We start from the raw sequence: 16,158 nt of genomic DNA, 5'->3' as shown, positions 1-16,158 counted from the left end.
TGAACCGGATATTAAATTATCAAAATATTAGTGTAAATGTTAATGGTTAAATTATGATTGAATCTTAATCAAACCAATCATAAATAAAATATTTTATTAAATTAATAAAGATATTAGTGATTCAATCGGTCAGATTGATTCCAATTTTTATACTAACACACAAACAAACCAAAAAAGTTGAGAAATAAAAAAATTTAAAAAAAACATGAATAAAATAAAGAAAAAAAAATAATAAGAAGAATAAAGAAAAAGAAGTGAAAAAAATATTTGCACAAAAACAAAGAAGAAAAGGAAGTCATTGGTTCAAACGAACCTTTTGCTTTCCCTGTCAATCAAACAGCACCATTTTTCTTTTCTTTCAAAATCTGTGCAGAAACGGAACATCCCATAAACATACACACAAACCCAAATAAGGAAGAAGTAGATATCAGGGGAATTAACTCTTAATCTATTGTTTTAGATTTTGATTCCCTGCATTGTTTGTTTTGGTTCTCCCCTTTCTGGGTTTGCTTTTTTATATATGTGGTCTTCTGAAACTCTGCTTTTGAAGATTGCTGTTCGTCGACAGAGAGATTGGCATTCTCATCTGAGTATCGATAAATAAAGGCACGTAGGAATGAGAATGTGAGGGAGAATCGAAGAAAGTTTTCTGAAAGAATGAGCAAAGAGCTGAATGGCATTTTGAAGTCTTGGGAAGCAACGGTTCGCCAATCGGTTGGTCAAAGGAAGGCAAGCGGCCTCTTCACGCCAATGTCTGTAGCCCATGTCGACGATGATGAGGACGAGCTCGAACCAGGACAGGTTCACAATGTCGAGAAAATTCTCGCCAATGGCGATTTCTACTCTGGCCAATGGCTCGATAATTTCCCTCATGGCAATGGGAAGTACATGTGGACAGATGGGTGTGAGTACGTTGGTGAATGGCGAAAAGGGAAGAAAATGGGGAAAGGAAGGTTTACTTGGCCAAGTGGTGCTACCTATGAAGGCGAATTCAAAAACGAGTTCATTGATGGTGAGGGTAACTACACAGGCTTTTCTGGGGATACCTATAAGGGTTCATGGATGACGAATTTGAAACATGGTCAAGGGACTGAGACCTATCCTAGTGGGGATTACTATGAAGGTGAGTGGGTCAGAGGATTGCAAAATGGGCAAGGGAAGTACCATTGGGTTAATGGGGATCATTATTCTGGGGAATGGAAGAATGGTATGTTTCATGGGAATGGTGAAATGGTTTGGAGCAATGGAAATAGTTTTGAAGGGTGTTGGGAAGATGGGCTTCCTATAGGAAATGGTACATTCAAGTGGGATAACGGGGATGTGTATGTTGGTTTTTGGAGTAGTGATCCTAGTGAAAGGGATGTGACTTATGACCCATCTGGTGGTTCTGATCAGAATCAGGAATGGGATCCTCAGGAGATGTATTCAGTGCACTTGAAGAGTTGCAAGATGAGTCCTTGTGAGAAGCTTTTGATTTATCCTTCACAGAAGATGATAAACATCTCTGGGGCTGAAGGAGAGGTCATGCAGAAGCAATCAGTCCATGGAAGGCTGAGTAATAACAGTATAGAAGACATAGGGGGAAGTCCTCACCTTCAGGGTTCGATTCCAAGGGCACACAAACCTCTACCTTTGAGATTGAAGGCTCCAAAGAGACAAGGGGTGACAATCTCTAAAGGCCACAAGAACTATGAGCTTATGCTCAATTTGCAGCTTGGTATCAGGTACTGATCATAGTTGTTCTGCTGCTTGTCACTCTCATGGTTCTGCTACACACACACACATATTAGGAACTTCTCAAGTGATTGTAGTTGTTCAGTTTTTCCTTTTAAGTGATAGCTTGAATTGTATAATCTACAATGAGTTTTCACTTGTTTAAATGCATGAGATGGTTTGGTTCAATTGGCATTATGGAATATGAGAATTTCTTGGATGATTCTATTTTTCAAATCTCCTTAATTAATTTCTTGTGCCATAGCACAGACATTCTGTTGGAAGACCTGCTCCAAGTGCATCCCTTGATCTGAAGTCTTCTGCATTTGATCCCAAGGAAAAAGTATGGACTAGGTTTCCACCAGAAGGATCAAAGCACACACCACCTCATCCATCCTGTGAGTTCAAATGGAAAGACTACTGCCCCGTGGTATTTAGGTGAGGCATCAGACTCCAAAGCATTGTGTCAAGATTGAATGGTTTCTTTTATGCTTGGAACTGTAGTAATTAGGAGGTTTGAGTTGTATTAAGTGATAAAACATATGGTTTGATTGAAGGAAAGCCGTTCCCTTCCTCTCTTTTCTATGTAGTTTGTAATGTCAAGTTGTCTACTGTGCTTTTATAGTTATTAATTTCTATCCTTTTCTATCACTTCTTTGCCATCAAGGTGCGAGTGTCATTTATTATCTTTAAAATTACTATCTTCATTCTTTTTTTTCCATTTCATTTTAATCTATGTATGATGACATTGGTTGAATGTTATTCGGCATTTCTTTACTTCCCTCCAGCAATGGCAAATTTTTTTGCAGAGGCTTCTGTAGAAAGAATGATTGTTTGATAAACTTGTGTCAGAACTAAACTCTTTGTGACTGTATTAGAATGCTATTCTTTGTCTATCAATTTATACATGTACAGAACCTTATGGATCATTGTATTGATATTCTTAGGGCTCTTAGAAAATTGTTCAAAGTAGATCCAGCTGATTACATGATCTCAATATGCGGGAATGATGCCCTTCGGGAACTCTCATCCCCAGGGAAAAGTGGAAGCTTCTTCTATTTGACAAATGATGACCGGTATATGATTAAGACCATGAAGAAATCAGAAGTAAAAGTAAGTTTCCTTTTATTTGACTAGATCTGATCTAAACTGCAGATTTTTTTTCTTAACCATACACTATAATGCCAGGTTTTGAAAATTCAGGAAACTACACTTTACCTCATTGAAATGAGGTCCGATGCAGAATCTTGTGGCACCTTAGTTGACTTTTAATTTAATAATTTGCTTAATCCAAAGTTTAGGAGGATGATTTGTTACATTATTAAGTTACACCTTTTTTTTTTTTTTAACCAGGCTTTAGATTAGGGGGTAAAATGTAGCTTCTCCTTCGAAGATTTAGAATTTTCATTAGAAATCTTGACTTACTTGTCAAGTTGCAGAATGAATTTAATACCATCAGCCCAGTATACTTTTATGTAATAATTTCACATTGAATTGTTGTTTGCAGAGCAAAGTTATTTATCTACTTTCTGAATGATGTTGTTCATTCTGAATATAACATGATTGCAGGTTTTCTTGCGGATGCTTCCGGCATACTACAAGCATGTCCGGACTTTTGAGAACACCCTAGTCACCAGATTCTATGGTCTTCATTGTGTTAGACTAACAGGAACAGCACAGAAGAAGGTAATTCTGAAAGTTGCAGAGATTAGAGATCATTTCTGTCTCCTAATATTTTCTTTCTTTGTTTGGGTTGATTTCAGGTTCGATTTGTTATCATGTGGAATCTATTTTGTACTGGATATTCCATTCATAGGCGCTTTGATTTGAAAGGTTCTACCTTTGGTCGCTCAACCAATAAACCTGAGGCAGAAATAGAACCAACTACAACTCTTAAAGACCTCGACCTAAATCTTATATTCCGGTTACAGAAGTCTTGGTATCAAGAATTTTGCAGGTCGAATTCTTCTTGCCTTGTCATTATTTGTGCGTTCCAATATAAGACATTAGTCCATGCAATTGTTTTTCATATAAAAACATTGTATTAGCGCTCATGTGTTACATCTAAATCTGTTTGGAGCTCAATGGACCAAATTAAATCTTGAAATAAATGATAGCTGATATAAAAATGCCAAAGATTCTTGTTTCCATGTAAAAATATGAAGGATCTATATCAATGAGCTAACACATTAAAAGAACTCCCTTATCGCTTTGGGCTCATTTAATAATACAAAATAAAAAAGAAAATCGAATAAACAAAAGATTTTGTTTTTTTTTTGGGGGGGGGGGCACGACTCTCATGCCGTAATTGATAGATATCACAAAAAACACGACCTCCACCCCTTCGTTTCAATGTCTGAAATGGTTGTGTAAACTTTGCAATTCTCTGCATCTCTGTATCATATACATTTCATGCACTTAGAATGGCAATATGGATTATTTGGAAAATAATTAATTGGTTTAATCTTGTATGACATGCTTTTCATGCAGGCAAGTAGATAGGGATTGTGATTTTCTTGAACATGAGAGGATCATGGACTACAGTATGTTGGTTGGGCTTCACTTTCGAGAATCATCATGTAGTAACTCTTTTTCAAGCGTTCGAACTTCAGGATCTCACACCCTTTCCGGTTAGACTTCATTTAAGATGGATTTTTTTTTTTGTTTGTTTGTATTTCTGATTTGAACTTTCCTGAATGCATGAACAAATCTTGCAGGGAATGGAAGTTTTGGAAGTGGCATAGGCTCTGATCTTGCTAGAGGAGACATGGATCAGCTTCTTGTAGATCCTAGTCGGTATAGTTAAAAAACTGGTCTTTCAAGGCAAAGTTTGATTTGATTGAAATACTAGAGAGTCAATCAGACCAAACAATTTTGTTTTACTCTGTTTTTTTTAGTTCATTTATTGTTTTTGCTCATTCAACACAGATGTAGTAGTCCTTTTTTTGCATATATTAGTAAAACAATTCTTGGGCCTCCCTTTAGTATCTTAAGCTTTTCAATTGGAATGGTTCTTTTCATGGCATCCAAGTTTCTAGAATAACACTTTGATGCTTGTAGTCACCATTCACTTGATTAAACTTAATTTTCAGTGAAGAGAAGAAATAAATAGTAGTAAGCGGGGCCCATCTCCTATCTTTTCTCTTTCTTCATTGCATTTTCCCCTCCCTACATGATTAAGTAGTTCAAATTAATACTGTTTAAATTTTCGTTGAAGAACATGATAACAAACACTAGAGAAACTTTATCTAAATCTCGTCTGAGCCTCTCTAATTCTATTTCCAAGATGTTAACAATCAATGGCACCTATATTTTCTGATTATATGTGTACTGTTTTTATGTTGCAGGTATTCCGTTAGTTTAGGTGTAAACATGCCAGCAAGAGCAGAATTAATAGTGAGAAGAAGTGATTGTGACTCTCAACTGATTGGAGAACCATCAGGGGAGTTTTATGAAATCATCATCTTTTTTGGTATCATAGATATATTACAGGACTATGATATCAGCAAGAAGCTGGAGCATGCTTACAAATCAATGCATTATGATCCGACCTCAATCTCTGCGGTGGATCCAAGGCTATACTCGAAGCGATTTCGCGATTTCATCTTCAGAGTTTTTGTCGAAGATACAGATTGAGGGCATAGTTTTGATTTTGATGGTAGCAATATTCAACCAAACCAGCAAACTTGTGGCCAATCATTATGTATAGAGTCAGTTTATGCAGAGAACAAACATAACTAACCAGCAAATTGGAGGGTGTTTTGTGGATTTTGCCCTCTATCTTCTCATCATTATTTTCAAGGTTTTAGAGATTCAGTTGAATTGTAGTCTCAAACAAATGTATGTTGTAGAATAGAGATCAATGCTGTTTAGAGTTATTGCTGAGGCAAGCCTTTCCCAAGTGTAAATGAATGAACAAAAAGGTATAAGTGTAATGATGACATTGGAAATTATTATATGTTAGTTCAATCCATCCTTCTGTGAGCTTAAGTGAAGGGTGATTAGTAATTCATGTGTAAGTAATTTAGATTTGATCATGTTTACCTGAGAGTAGGCTATAATTCTCAATTCAATCAACATATTATTTATCGGTAACTGAGCATGAGTAGAAGGGACTTGATTCTCTTAAAGCAAGAAATCACATTAAAAAAGAGAATCTTTGTAAATTTAATTTAATGATGCTTAAATCTCATCTGATAATTTTAGGCACTAGATATTTGTTTATATAAAAGGAGAAACTTAGCCGATTATTTAGGCTATGATGATTCTCTTCCATTTTGTGATCTCATTATATATGTACTCTTTCTGTTAAAAAATGTAAGACATTTTTGGAGGAGAGTTAGATGTTAAAAAATGTAAGACATTTTTAATCTTTTGAGGTGTAATCAATGTTTTTTTTCAAAGTGCCCCTATTGATAATGATTTTATATTTATTATAGGATGTTTAATAGGAGCAAATATAAAAAGATAAGGTTAATTAAAAAATAAGTAACTATTTTATTGAAAGTGAAATTCGGTTAAAATACTTTATATTTTTTAATAAAAGGAGTATATATTTGTCTCATATCTGTTCATTCCTGCAGAAGATTGTAGCTGGAGAAAGGGGATAGAAGATTAAACCATTTGGTTCCTACAATAGAAATGAATGAAATGAAAAAACAAAAATTTATGAATATAAAATTATTGTGTACTTGCTTTGTGAGAAGTCATAGCTAGACTTTTGTATGATGTATATGTTATGTTGATAATACTCTGATATAAATGATTGAAAGAATGGCATTTTATGAAAACTATCACACTATTTTTAAATATAAGAGAAACTGTATGTGTTTCTTTGCTTTTATTTTGTAAGGAAAACTAAAATTTCAAACAGTATTTATCATATTTTTACTTTCCCTAAATTGTCCCTTATACAGTCATTTATTTTCATTAGACAAATTTGTTTTGTTAATTACAAGAATAATTTAGTCCATATTTCTTAAATTCAGACATAATTATTATATTTAACTAACCTTTTTAAAGTGTGTAAATCAATTATTTTCCTTATATTTGAAAATGAAAAGGGTATTTTATATAAATAACCAACTTACCTAATTTTCTTAATTTATGTAAATCAATTAACTGGCTCCGACATTTAGCACTAGACTACTAGATGTAATAATTATTATGAAAACAATCTAAACATCCAAACAAATGGGAAAAATCTTTTTATTTTAAAAAAGATCTCTTTCTTTCAAGAACACCATGCCTAAACTGTTATTATTCTTTCATACATAAATTGTTGAAAATTTTATAAACAAACTGATGAAAAATTTTAATTTTAAAAACTTTCTTTTACTAGTATCAATCATTGCAAGTATAATCAATAATATTTTCTAAGCAATACAGTACAGTCATCTAGAAAATGTCCAACATTTTAATATAATTTAATATTTTAATTAAAGTATTATTTTGTTCTATTAATATTTCTGGAGTCTAGTTCTTGCCAGAACAACATGTAGTTCTTCAATAGCCATATTAAGGCATTCTAAGCATTTCAATTGGATCACACGTGAACTAGCTAATTTTTGTAAGAATGGACATGAAACTTAATGAAATGTTTCCTAAAATATTTTCTGAGTTAAAATCATGATATTTGAGCCTATGAATTGTCTCTAAATGGAATTCTACCCTTCACATGCAAATGCAAACTTTCAATAATGATTTTTAAAAAGTTGTATAAGAGAAAACATAAATATAAACCTATAAGCACTCCGGGCTCATTTGGTTTCATTTTTTGTTTTTAAAAATAAAAAAAATTAAAAAATCGTTTGAAAAAGTTTTTTGAATTTAACTATTTTTAAAATTATTCTCATTTTCTATTTTTAAAAAATAGAAGCAGCTTAAAAACTGTTTTTGTTTTATTTTTCTTATTTTAAAAATACAGTATATTTAATTATTAAAAATTATAGTCACATTGACCAATCACTATGACAAGTTACTACCAGTAACCACTGGCAACATTCACTATCAACCAATTCTTTTAATTCTAAAACTATTTTTAAATTAACACAATTACATAGATTTTATTTTTGTTTTGTTTTGTAAAACAATTTAAAAATTATATTGCAAAATAGTTTTTAAAAAAATTGAAAACAAAAACCAAACAAGTCGTCTTCTCTTATTTTCTTGATCACGTGCTCCCTGGATAGTTTTGTCATTATCTCGATTTTTATAATATTACAAACATCAAAACCTTTTAAGTTTTGTTATCATAAAATCAACAACAACAAGATGTATTCAACAAAAAATGATATTTTAAATTTTTAAATTAAATTTAGACTTTATAACATGTATTTGTACTTTAAAATTAAAAGATTTTATTGCTTATTTTTAATTTAAAATATTGTAATTTGTATTTTAAAATGAATATGTAATATTATATAGCAAAAATTTAAAATAATAAAAATTGGCTTCTAGACTCAGCCTTCTAAGCTCGATCAATAAAGTTAGGATTGAAAAATGATCAATTAACTTGACGGTAATTGGGTTTTGAGTTGAGTCTATATAGATCAAGCCCATAAAAAATAGATCCACCCATTCCCCATCTCTATATTTATTTATTAACAAATAAGATTTAAATCCTCTGAAATTAGGATTGGTGAATTTAGGTGAAGTTTTTTTATAGTATTTTCTCACATTTTTTATTTTTTATACAATATAAAATCTTCATTTTTTAAAAAAAAAAAAAAAACTTCACAAAAATGCACCAATTCTAATTTTAGAGTATTTAAATCCTTAACAAATAACAAGTGATGATGAAGGCATGAAACAAATTTTGCCCCTTCATGTCACGTTTCACATACTACGAGAGAAAAATCTGAATTAACGATTTAGTGAGGACTCATTTTTTGCTCACTAAAAGGCATAATTAGCAAGAAAATTAACCAGCAACAATAAATTAGCGAGGACATTGACTTTGTTGACATTCCTTCACTTTCTCTTCATGGTTCATATATCTCTTGCATTTGCCGTCAAATTTGCTCCATTTATTTCTATATTATATTCTTCTGTTGACAGGTCAAAACCAAGCATTTTTTTACATCATTTGCCACCATTAATCGTACATGAAGGACCCGTTTGGGTAAGAGTAATTGGCATTTGAAAAGCCACTTTCAAAGTTAAAAGGGTTTGGGAGTTCTTTAATTAGAAAGAGAAAAATAATTTTGAAATGTAGATTGACAATGGCTTGGGAAGGGAATTTTCAAAAGCAAGTGAAATTTAAAGGGGAAATGTCAAAGGAAAGTTAGAGCATTAATGAGGAGGCTAATTTGGAAAAGGACCCGGCGACCCTTTTATTCGCTTCTCTTTGTGCACGACAATCTGGCTCTTGTCATAGTCGGGGCTCGACTCTACTCCCCTCCTCCAAGTACGGGTTTGAGGGTGACTTTTAAGATATAGATGAATAAAGTTTTAAGGTGAGGAAATAAAGAAATTATATATATATATCGAATCATTAATCAGATTATCATTTAATATTAATTAATATTAAACTATTTATTATATATTTTTTCAATGTATTAAACTATATTTTTAAATTTTATTATTTAACTTATTAGATTTCTGTTATTTTAATTTTTTACATTTTCTAAACATTTATAATGTATTATATTTATTTAACAAAAATTATAAATAATTATAATTAATGTCTTTATTTTCATTGTATATTTAAAAATATATTTCAAAAATATAAATTATTATTAATTTAAATAACTTTCTGTTTGCTAAAATGATTTTAAAAAAAATGTATCTAAACACAATTTTATTACAATAATTAAATTTTCATTGAATTAATTTTTATCAAATAAATTTTCAGAAAATAAATTTTTAAAAATTAAAAAATTAAAAACCACAACACACACTAAAATAATTTCATGTAACTAAGAAAAATTACATCTTAATTTACCTTTTTCTTGCAGACTTACCGTTTACAGTGCCAAGTGTGGTTTCTAATGTGCTTGACCTACGGGTATGTTGAGTTAAGAACTTTCCTAACATTGTAATAAAGCTTTTTCTATGAAAACTTGAAATTTTATAAATAATGTTATATATTTTTTAGTTAATAACTAATGCTGAACAATTCTGGAAATTAAGTAATGGTTAATACATATTTATTAAAAACTCCCACATAAGCAACTTCTTTAGCCTTAATTCAAGCCAGGGATCACTCAAAAAACAAATGTTTTTGTATAATTAGTTATAAAATTTTCAAATTAATGATATAGCAATTTGAAAAAAAATATAATCATGATCCAAAACAGCATAGTTTATCATTAATATTACTGTATTGATTGAGTGTGTAGAAAACCTGGTTTATTATTTTTTTTCTAGATAGAGAAATGCTAAAAGCTTTAAAATGAACTAAGAATTATTTCAATACGATATTTCTATATTTAGTTATAATTTCTTAAAGTTGATTGAAATCTTAAATTGACCAATGAAATATGTGACACTTCAACTTAACCCACCATGTAACTTTCGGTGAACGTGAAAACCTATGTCGTAGCCTAGTAGGTGTTATCATAATATGTAAAATTAAAAGTGTCACGCTATTTATAATTTATATAAATTGTACAGTTTATATTATAGACTCCAAGAAAAGTATAAAGCTCAAGTCTAGTTTAGAAAATTAGATCATTCAAATTTCAGATCTATGAAGTTTTCTGGGTTCCCCATTAGTTCAACAGAAAAATAAGTTAGTTAAGAGTAAAATTTAAAAAAAAACAAAAATATGTTAAGGCCTGTTTAGTTTCTGTTCTTATTTTTTATTTTAAAAAATTGTTTTATAATACAGTTTTTAAAATTATTTTTTAAAACAAAATAAATAAAAATTTGTTTGGTTGTGTCAATTAAAATACAATTTTAGAATTAAAAAATAGATTGACAATAATGATTATAGATAGTTAGTAGTGGTGATTATTAATATAAATTAATCAAAATAACTATAATTTTAATAATTAATGTAACGTATTTTAAAACAAGAAAAAATAAAACAAAAATAACTTAAAATTTGTTTCTATATTATGTTTTTAAAAACAAAAAATAAAAACAGTTTTAAAAATAATTAAATGAAAAACATTTATCTAAATAATTTTTTAATTTTTTTATTTTTAAAAATAAAAATTAATTTGAAAAACAGAAAACAAACAAACTTTAGTCTTTAAATGCAGTGTAAAATAGAGACTGAATTTTTTTTATTACAAAGAAATATTCAGTGTCGATTTCTTTCTTCTTTCTTTTTTGGGTAAACAATGTCGATTTATTTTTTGCATTAAATTGTTGCATCAGAAAATCTTATTATCATATTTTTTATGAGATACCCACATTCTACATTTTAATAACAAATCACCTTGAAGCACAAGTTTGAGCATAGCTCTTCATAACCCAAAAAAAAAAAAATTACATTACATTAATTTCAAGTCTTTCACCATTATGGATTTTCACATTGTACACCTAAAATATTAATTATTGAATTATTCGTTAAATAATCCATCACGTCAATTGTGTTTTTTTTTTTGTTACAATAATCAAGTCAATTATCAATTATCAACGATATAATATATACATAGCTAAAATTTATCATTTGAAAAATTGAATCTAATACTTTTATGTTAAATAATATTTATAATAATTGTTGCCCAAGAAATATAATAACAGACTTAAATTATGAGAGGAGGATTTAGACATTAGATTCTCCTAATCTCTAAAATTAACATTGTGAGATAATATTAAATCTCATTTGAGTAGGATGTATTTAGGACAAAAAATAAAAGGAAATATTTTTCTTCATGCACTGAGCTAATGTGGATAAATAATCAGCCACTAATAGAACATCCTCCTCCAGTCCTTGATACAAGGCAAAATTAACCAAATTCATATTTATTAAGAAATGATAATTATATCTTTAAAATTGTTTTAAAAAATATGTAACTTTCTAATGTTGCCCTTCATATTTATTAAGAAATGATAATTATATCTTTAAAATTGTTTTAAAAAATATGTAACTTTCTAATGTTGCCCTTCTTTATAATTAATAATACTATGAAATGGTTGTCTAGAAATTCAAATCATAAATAAACAAAGGGTAAAATTGAAAAAAAAATAATTACCTTAACTTTGCCTTATATTAAAGACAAAAAAAAAAAGGACTTTTTAAAGTTTGCCTTGTATTAAAAACCAGAAGGATTACTTGACAGCATTGGATATAAATATAAATATCCTGCAGGATTAATATCCCAATTACAATACAGGCAATTAAGCTCAGTTCTTTATGCTTTATGTATCCATATATACATCAGCAAATAAATTAGCAAAATAAAAGACTACCTAGCACATAAATTATGGTCAGTTTTTCACCATCAAAATCTCACATTTGGGAAATCTGCACACAAAATGGTACACTTAGAATAAGTCAACCATCCACATAGAAATCTTCACATTTAAAGAGGGAAAAGGAAATCCCAAGTATGATTAATTTAGAATGGCCAACCATTATAAAGAAATACAAGCACTAAATTCGTAATATTCAGAATTTAGAAATTAAGAAATTCATAGCAAGGATGTACTATTCACAAGTCATAAATAGTAATAGTATGACTTATTTCTCGTTCTCTATACAACACATAAAACCAACCTACATAGTTTGAGAAAAGAAGCAATCGAATTAAGTTCTATCATGAAATCAAGTTCTGTAAATAAGAAAAAATATGCTAAAAAATATTTGCCCTCTTTGTGTACTTGGCTCATCTTGGATTCGTTAGGTCAACTAAAAAATAATGAATACTAATTTCAATAGATAAAACTATTGGTCTTAAACTTTTTCTTCCTAATAAATTTCAGCAACTAAATGCCATCACTTCTCCATAATTGCTAACATTGATCTCAGATCAACTAACTTGCTTTCACATCCTTAAACCACCATGGACCCAAAAGTCTTCAACTGTGTTTTCTTTTCTGTAAAGGTATTTCACTATCATCAACAACCGGATACTTGTTGGTTGCTTCATTAACTATCTCATGACATGCATGGTCCATCTTTAACAGTTTGATTTCTGACATGGAAAGCTCAACAGATTTGGATTTTCTTAAATCTTATTATCAGTCAAGAAAATGAACCAGACAAGATTTCGGGTGAGATAACTGCCATTGCAATCAAAAGACATTTTGGCGTCTTTTGATCTTTTCCATCCTCAATGTTTAAGCTAGGCCAAACACTAAAACTTGTGACGCATGAGGTTAGCCAAGTTTCCAAAATCATATGAGTGACACAAAAATATGGCTTCCAATGTGAGCAATCAATGCCAGATACCAACGAAACATAATACAAAAGCAGGTGCATCAATACAACAAGAACAACAATGTTTGATGCTGGATAAAAATTCTTCTTTCAAGTACTTATGTCAAGTCAACAACAAATGAATATCATGCAAGCCTTTACTCTAAAGGAGGGAAAAGAAAGAATTTCAATAATTACTGAGTTCATGATAGTTTTAACTATGTGAATGATGCTAAAAAAAATGAGGATTATTGCGAGAGTAAAGTCTAAGGTGTTATTCTATTAAAAAATGAAAAGATAAATGAAAATGCCTTACCACAAGCAAACAGATTTATTTTTGTTATATCAGCGAAAAAAAGGCATTTTCCTCTCCGGCAAATATAAAAAAAGATAATATCATAGATAAATGTCAAGGCACATCAACCACTGGAAATAGTCTAAGTAGTGGGAGTGGTGTGGGAAATGGGCACTTATTAAGATTCAAATTCTCCAAACCTATAACCCCTCCATCAGTAAAAACGTAAACGTTTGTCAATTAAAGGTGTGAGATGAGAAATGCAGACAAAGCAATGTCCTAAAGCAGTTGATAAGCAAGGCATGAAAGTATTGCTGAGTGAGATAGACGAGTGTAGCTCAAATCACAATATGATACTGGAAATATAACTTACACTCTAATGGACATTAGAAAGAGACGATCGCATGCTTCTTTTTTTCCCAATTATTGTCCTTTGATTGACAATGACATTACCATGTGATTCTTATTCCTTACCTCTAAGGCATGGACTAATTAAAAAAAAAATGTATGTGTCTATAGTAGACACAGATTAAACAGTTGAATAAGACACGAAGGAATACTTGTATGGATATCTACATCATGTCTGGTGCAATCCACATATATGAAAGAAAGAGATGCATGAAATGAAGGGACTGTTGTTTTTAGTTTTTTACCCAACCTTGGCAGATGCAGGCATAAAGGCCAATATATTAGAACTAAACTTCTGTACTGCTTTCTTTACCTCTTTTCACTTTTTCTCTTTTCTTTTCTTTTCTCTTCTTTTTTCTTACTCCTTTGATTAGCTCACCACCACTATCTCAAAAAAGTGACCAAAAAGCTACAGTCTTGCATATTTTACATGGTAAAAGCATGTAAAAACAAGGATTTCTAAGCTTTTGCCAACAAATGGACAGCTAGGTAAATCGACGCACCACAAAACAAAAAAAAAGGAGGGAAAAAAATAATCAGACAGCCCAGGAATCAACATGTTAAATTAGTAATTACTGCTTCATAACTCTTCATAGTATTGATAAGATGGCTTATTTTAACAATGTTCTAAGTGGGATTGAGAAGGCTGATTTGGAATTAGAACCAAGCCTGGTCCATAAATGTACCTTCCTCAACATCCAGAAGCAGGGTAAGCATTATTAGTTGGAACCCCTATTGGAGAAGAACATTCCCTATTCTTCTCACTGCTATAATTTCCCAGTTGAAGTTCAGAAACACATGGGATTGTGATTTTTCCACCAGCACCTTGATCATACAGAAACCCCTTGAAAACATGGCCACTGATATGGACTGTGGCCATGTACGCAAGCTCATCTTCCCCATTACCAATAGCCGACACTCGATGGCACCTGAATACCGCAGGGGCACGAACATGACCTGGTAAAGAATGTTTGAAGCTAACATCTGAAATTCAAAGAGAACACATTGTAAGTCCCAATCGTACCACGCAGCCGTTAATCATTAATACATTAAAATAAATTTGCATCTGACGCTCATTAGACTTAACAAGACGGAATAAATTTTGTGTACGGGTGTCCCATATCCATATTGCCTTTCGATTGTAGCCTATGAAACAATGACATTTAAAAACAGAGCTGTAAATTGCTTTGGACCCTAAGAAGAATCATTTTGATCACTATACAGCATATATTGTTGTATCACTAATAACATCCACGTGTCTCTTTTTTGTATCAGTATCCTCCTGATAATGTCGTTTTTGGAAAACTGATACTTAAAATTCAAATACTGAACATGAAACTCGATATATTGTGCTTCAAATTATACCAGAGTACTACATGAGTTATCGTATGGAGGACAGGGAGAGAGAGACTAATGACCTTGGTGACGAGAGCTAGTATCTAAGCTTCTTGGCGTGGTAGCGTTGGAGGCAGAACTATGAGAAGTAGTAGCAACATTCTGTAACGACCCGAACGCTCGAGGCCTCTTAGAACCGGGAGGTGACCCAGAAGCACCACCGCCACCTCCGGCGGCAGCAGGAACTGTCATCTGCCTCTCGCGGCGGCGAGCGGCGGGGACCCACGTGCTCTTGATATGAGTGCGGCAATCGTACCCACGTCCCTTACAACAAGTCCTGCATCGTCTATACCCACAATCTTTCTTGGCGCGATTCCCACAATCCTGACAGACCCTAAAATCACCCCCAAAAATCCCATTCTCTTCACCATCCACATCGATCATTCCCTTCTTCGCAGAATTCCCAACTTCCGGACACATCTTAAGGTTCCAGAAATTGGAATTACCGGCAGTATTCTGATGATTGTGATCCGCGGAATCGTGCGGAAGGTCATTGGGAACGCAAGGAGTGGTAGTAAGGAGAGGGAAAATGCCGAGACCGACGCTGAGAGAAGCAGAAGAAGGAAGAGGATGAAGGTTCGAATGGTCCTGTTGAGGTGGTGGTGGTTGTTGTTGCTGGTGGTGGTGAAGAGAAGAATTTGGAGCTATGAGAAGTAGGTCTCGCAGGCCTAACATGCTCATTTGAAATCGTAGTGCAGAGAGAGAGAGAGAGAGATAGAGAGAGAGCTCAGAGAGATTTGCTGGGTTGGATTGATTGATTCTTTGTCCTGTTAAGCTCTGTGTTGTCGACTTGTCGTCGGGTATGGAGGTTATATAGACACACACAGAAGAGAACCAGAGAAGATGCTACTACTATAAATAAAACTTCGCATTTCAAAAATTGAAATGAAATTGTATTCTTAAATACGTCGCATTTTTTGTTCAAAGAAATACAATACGTTGCATTTTATACGTGATCAAAATTTATTTTTATATTAAGTAAACGTGATAATATGGAAGAGTCAATGTACTAGAAACTAAACTGAAAAGTCAA

At 31.7% G+C, this 16,158-nt stretch overlaps 2 protein-coding genes across 3 annotated transcripts; one reads left to right on the top strand and one right to left on the bottom strand.

Moving 5' to 3' along the window:
* Positions 1-340: 340 nt before the first annotated feature.
* Positions 341-5,684, top strand: LOC129314600 (phosphatidylinositol 4-phosphate 5-kinase 6-like). Its single transcript, XM_054958081.1, has 8 exons — positions 341-1,724; positions 1,984-2,151; positions 2,661-2,826; positions 3,283-3,399; positions 3,477-3,670; positions 4,204-4,343; positions 4,431-4,509; positions 5,061-5,684. The coding sequence occupies exons 1-8, from the start codon at positions 658-660 to the stop codon at positions 5,347-5,349; spliced, it is 2,220 nt and encodes a 739-aa protein (XP_054814056.1). The 5' UTR covers positions 341-657; the 3' UTR covers positions 5,350-5,684.
* Positions 5,685-11,941: 6,257 nt separating this feature from the next.
* On the bottom strand, positions 11,942-15,955 carry LOC129312909 (protein LATERAL ROOT PRIMORDIUM 1-like). Of its 2 annotated transcripts, XM_054955692.1 has the most exons (3): positions 15,149-15,955; positions 14,417-14,714; positions 11,942-12,133 (listed from the first exon to the last, which is right to left on the bottom strand). In XM_054955692.1, exons 1-2 carry the CDS (start codon positions 15,804-15,806, stop codon positions 14,422-14,424), a joined length of 951 nt encoding a protein of 316 aa, XP_054811667.1. In that variant the 5' UTR covers positions 15,807-15,955; the 3' UTR covers positions 11,942-12,133; positions 14,417-14,421. The 2 variants fall into 2 exon arrangements, with proteins under 2 accessions (XP_054811667.1, XP_054811666.1); XM_054955691.1 differs by lacking the exon at positions 11,942-12,133 and having other exon boundaries at positions 14,289-14,714.
* Positions 15,956-16,158: the final 203 nt, after the last annotated feature.

This window comes from Prosopis cineraria, unplaced genomic scaffold, assembly GCF_029017545.1.
Source record: "Prosopis cineraria cultivar Desert tree isolate PC_DT_omini unplaced genomic scaffold, ASM2901754v1 PC6, whole genome shotgun sequence".
Classification (NCBI taxonomy): domain Eukaryota; kingdom Viridiplantae; phylum Streptophyta; class Magnoliopsida; order Fabales; family Fabaceae; genus Prosopis; species Prosopis cineraria.
The sequence above is the reverse complement of the archived record's forward strand: the minus strand, read 5'-3'. Positions and strand labels throughout refer to the sequence as shown.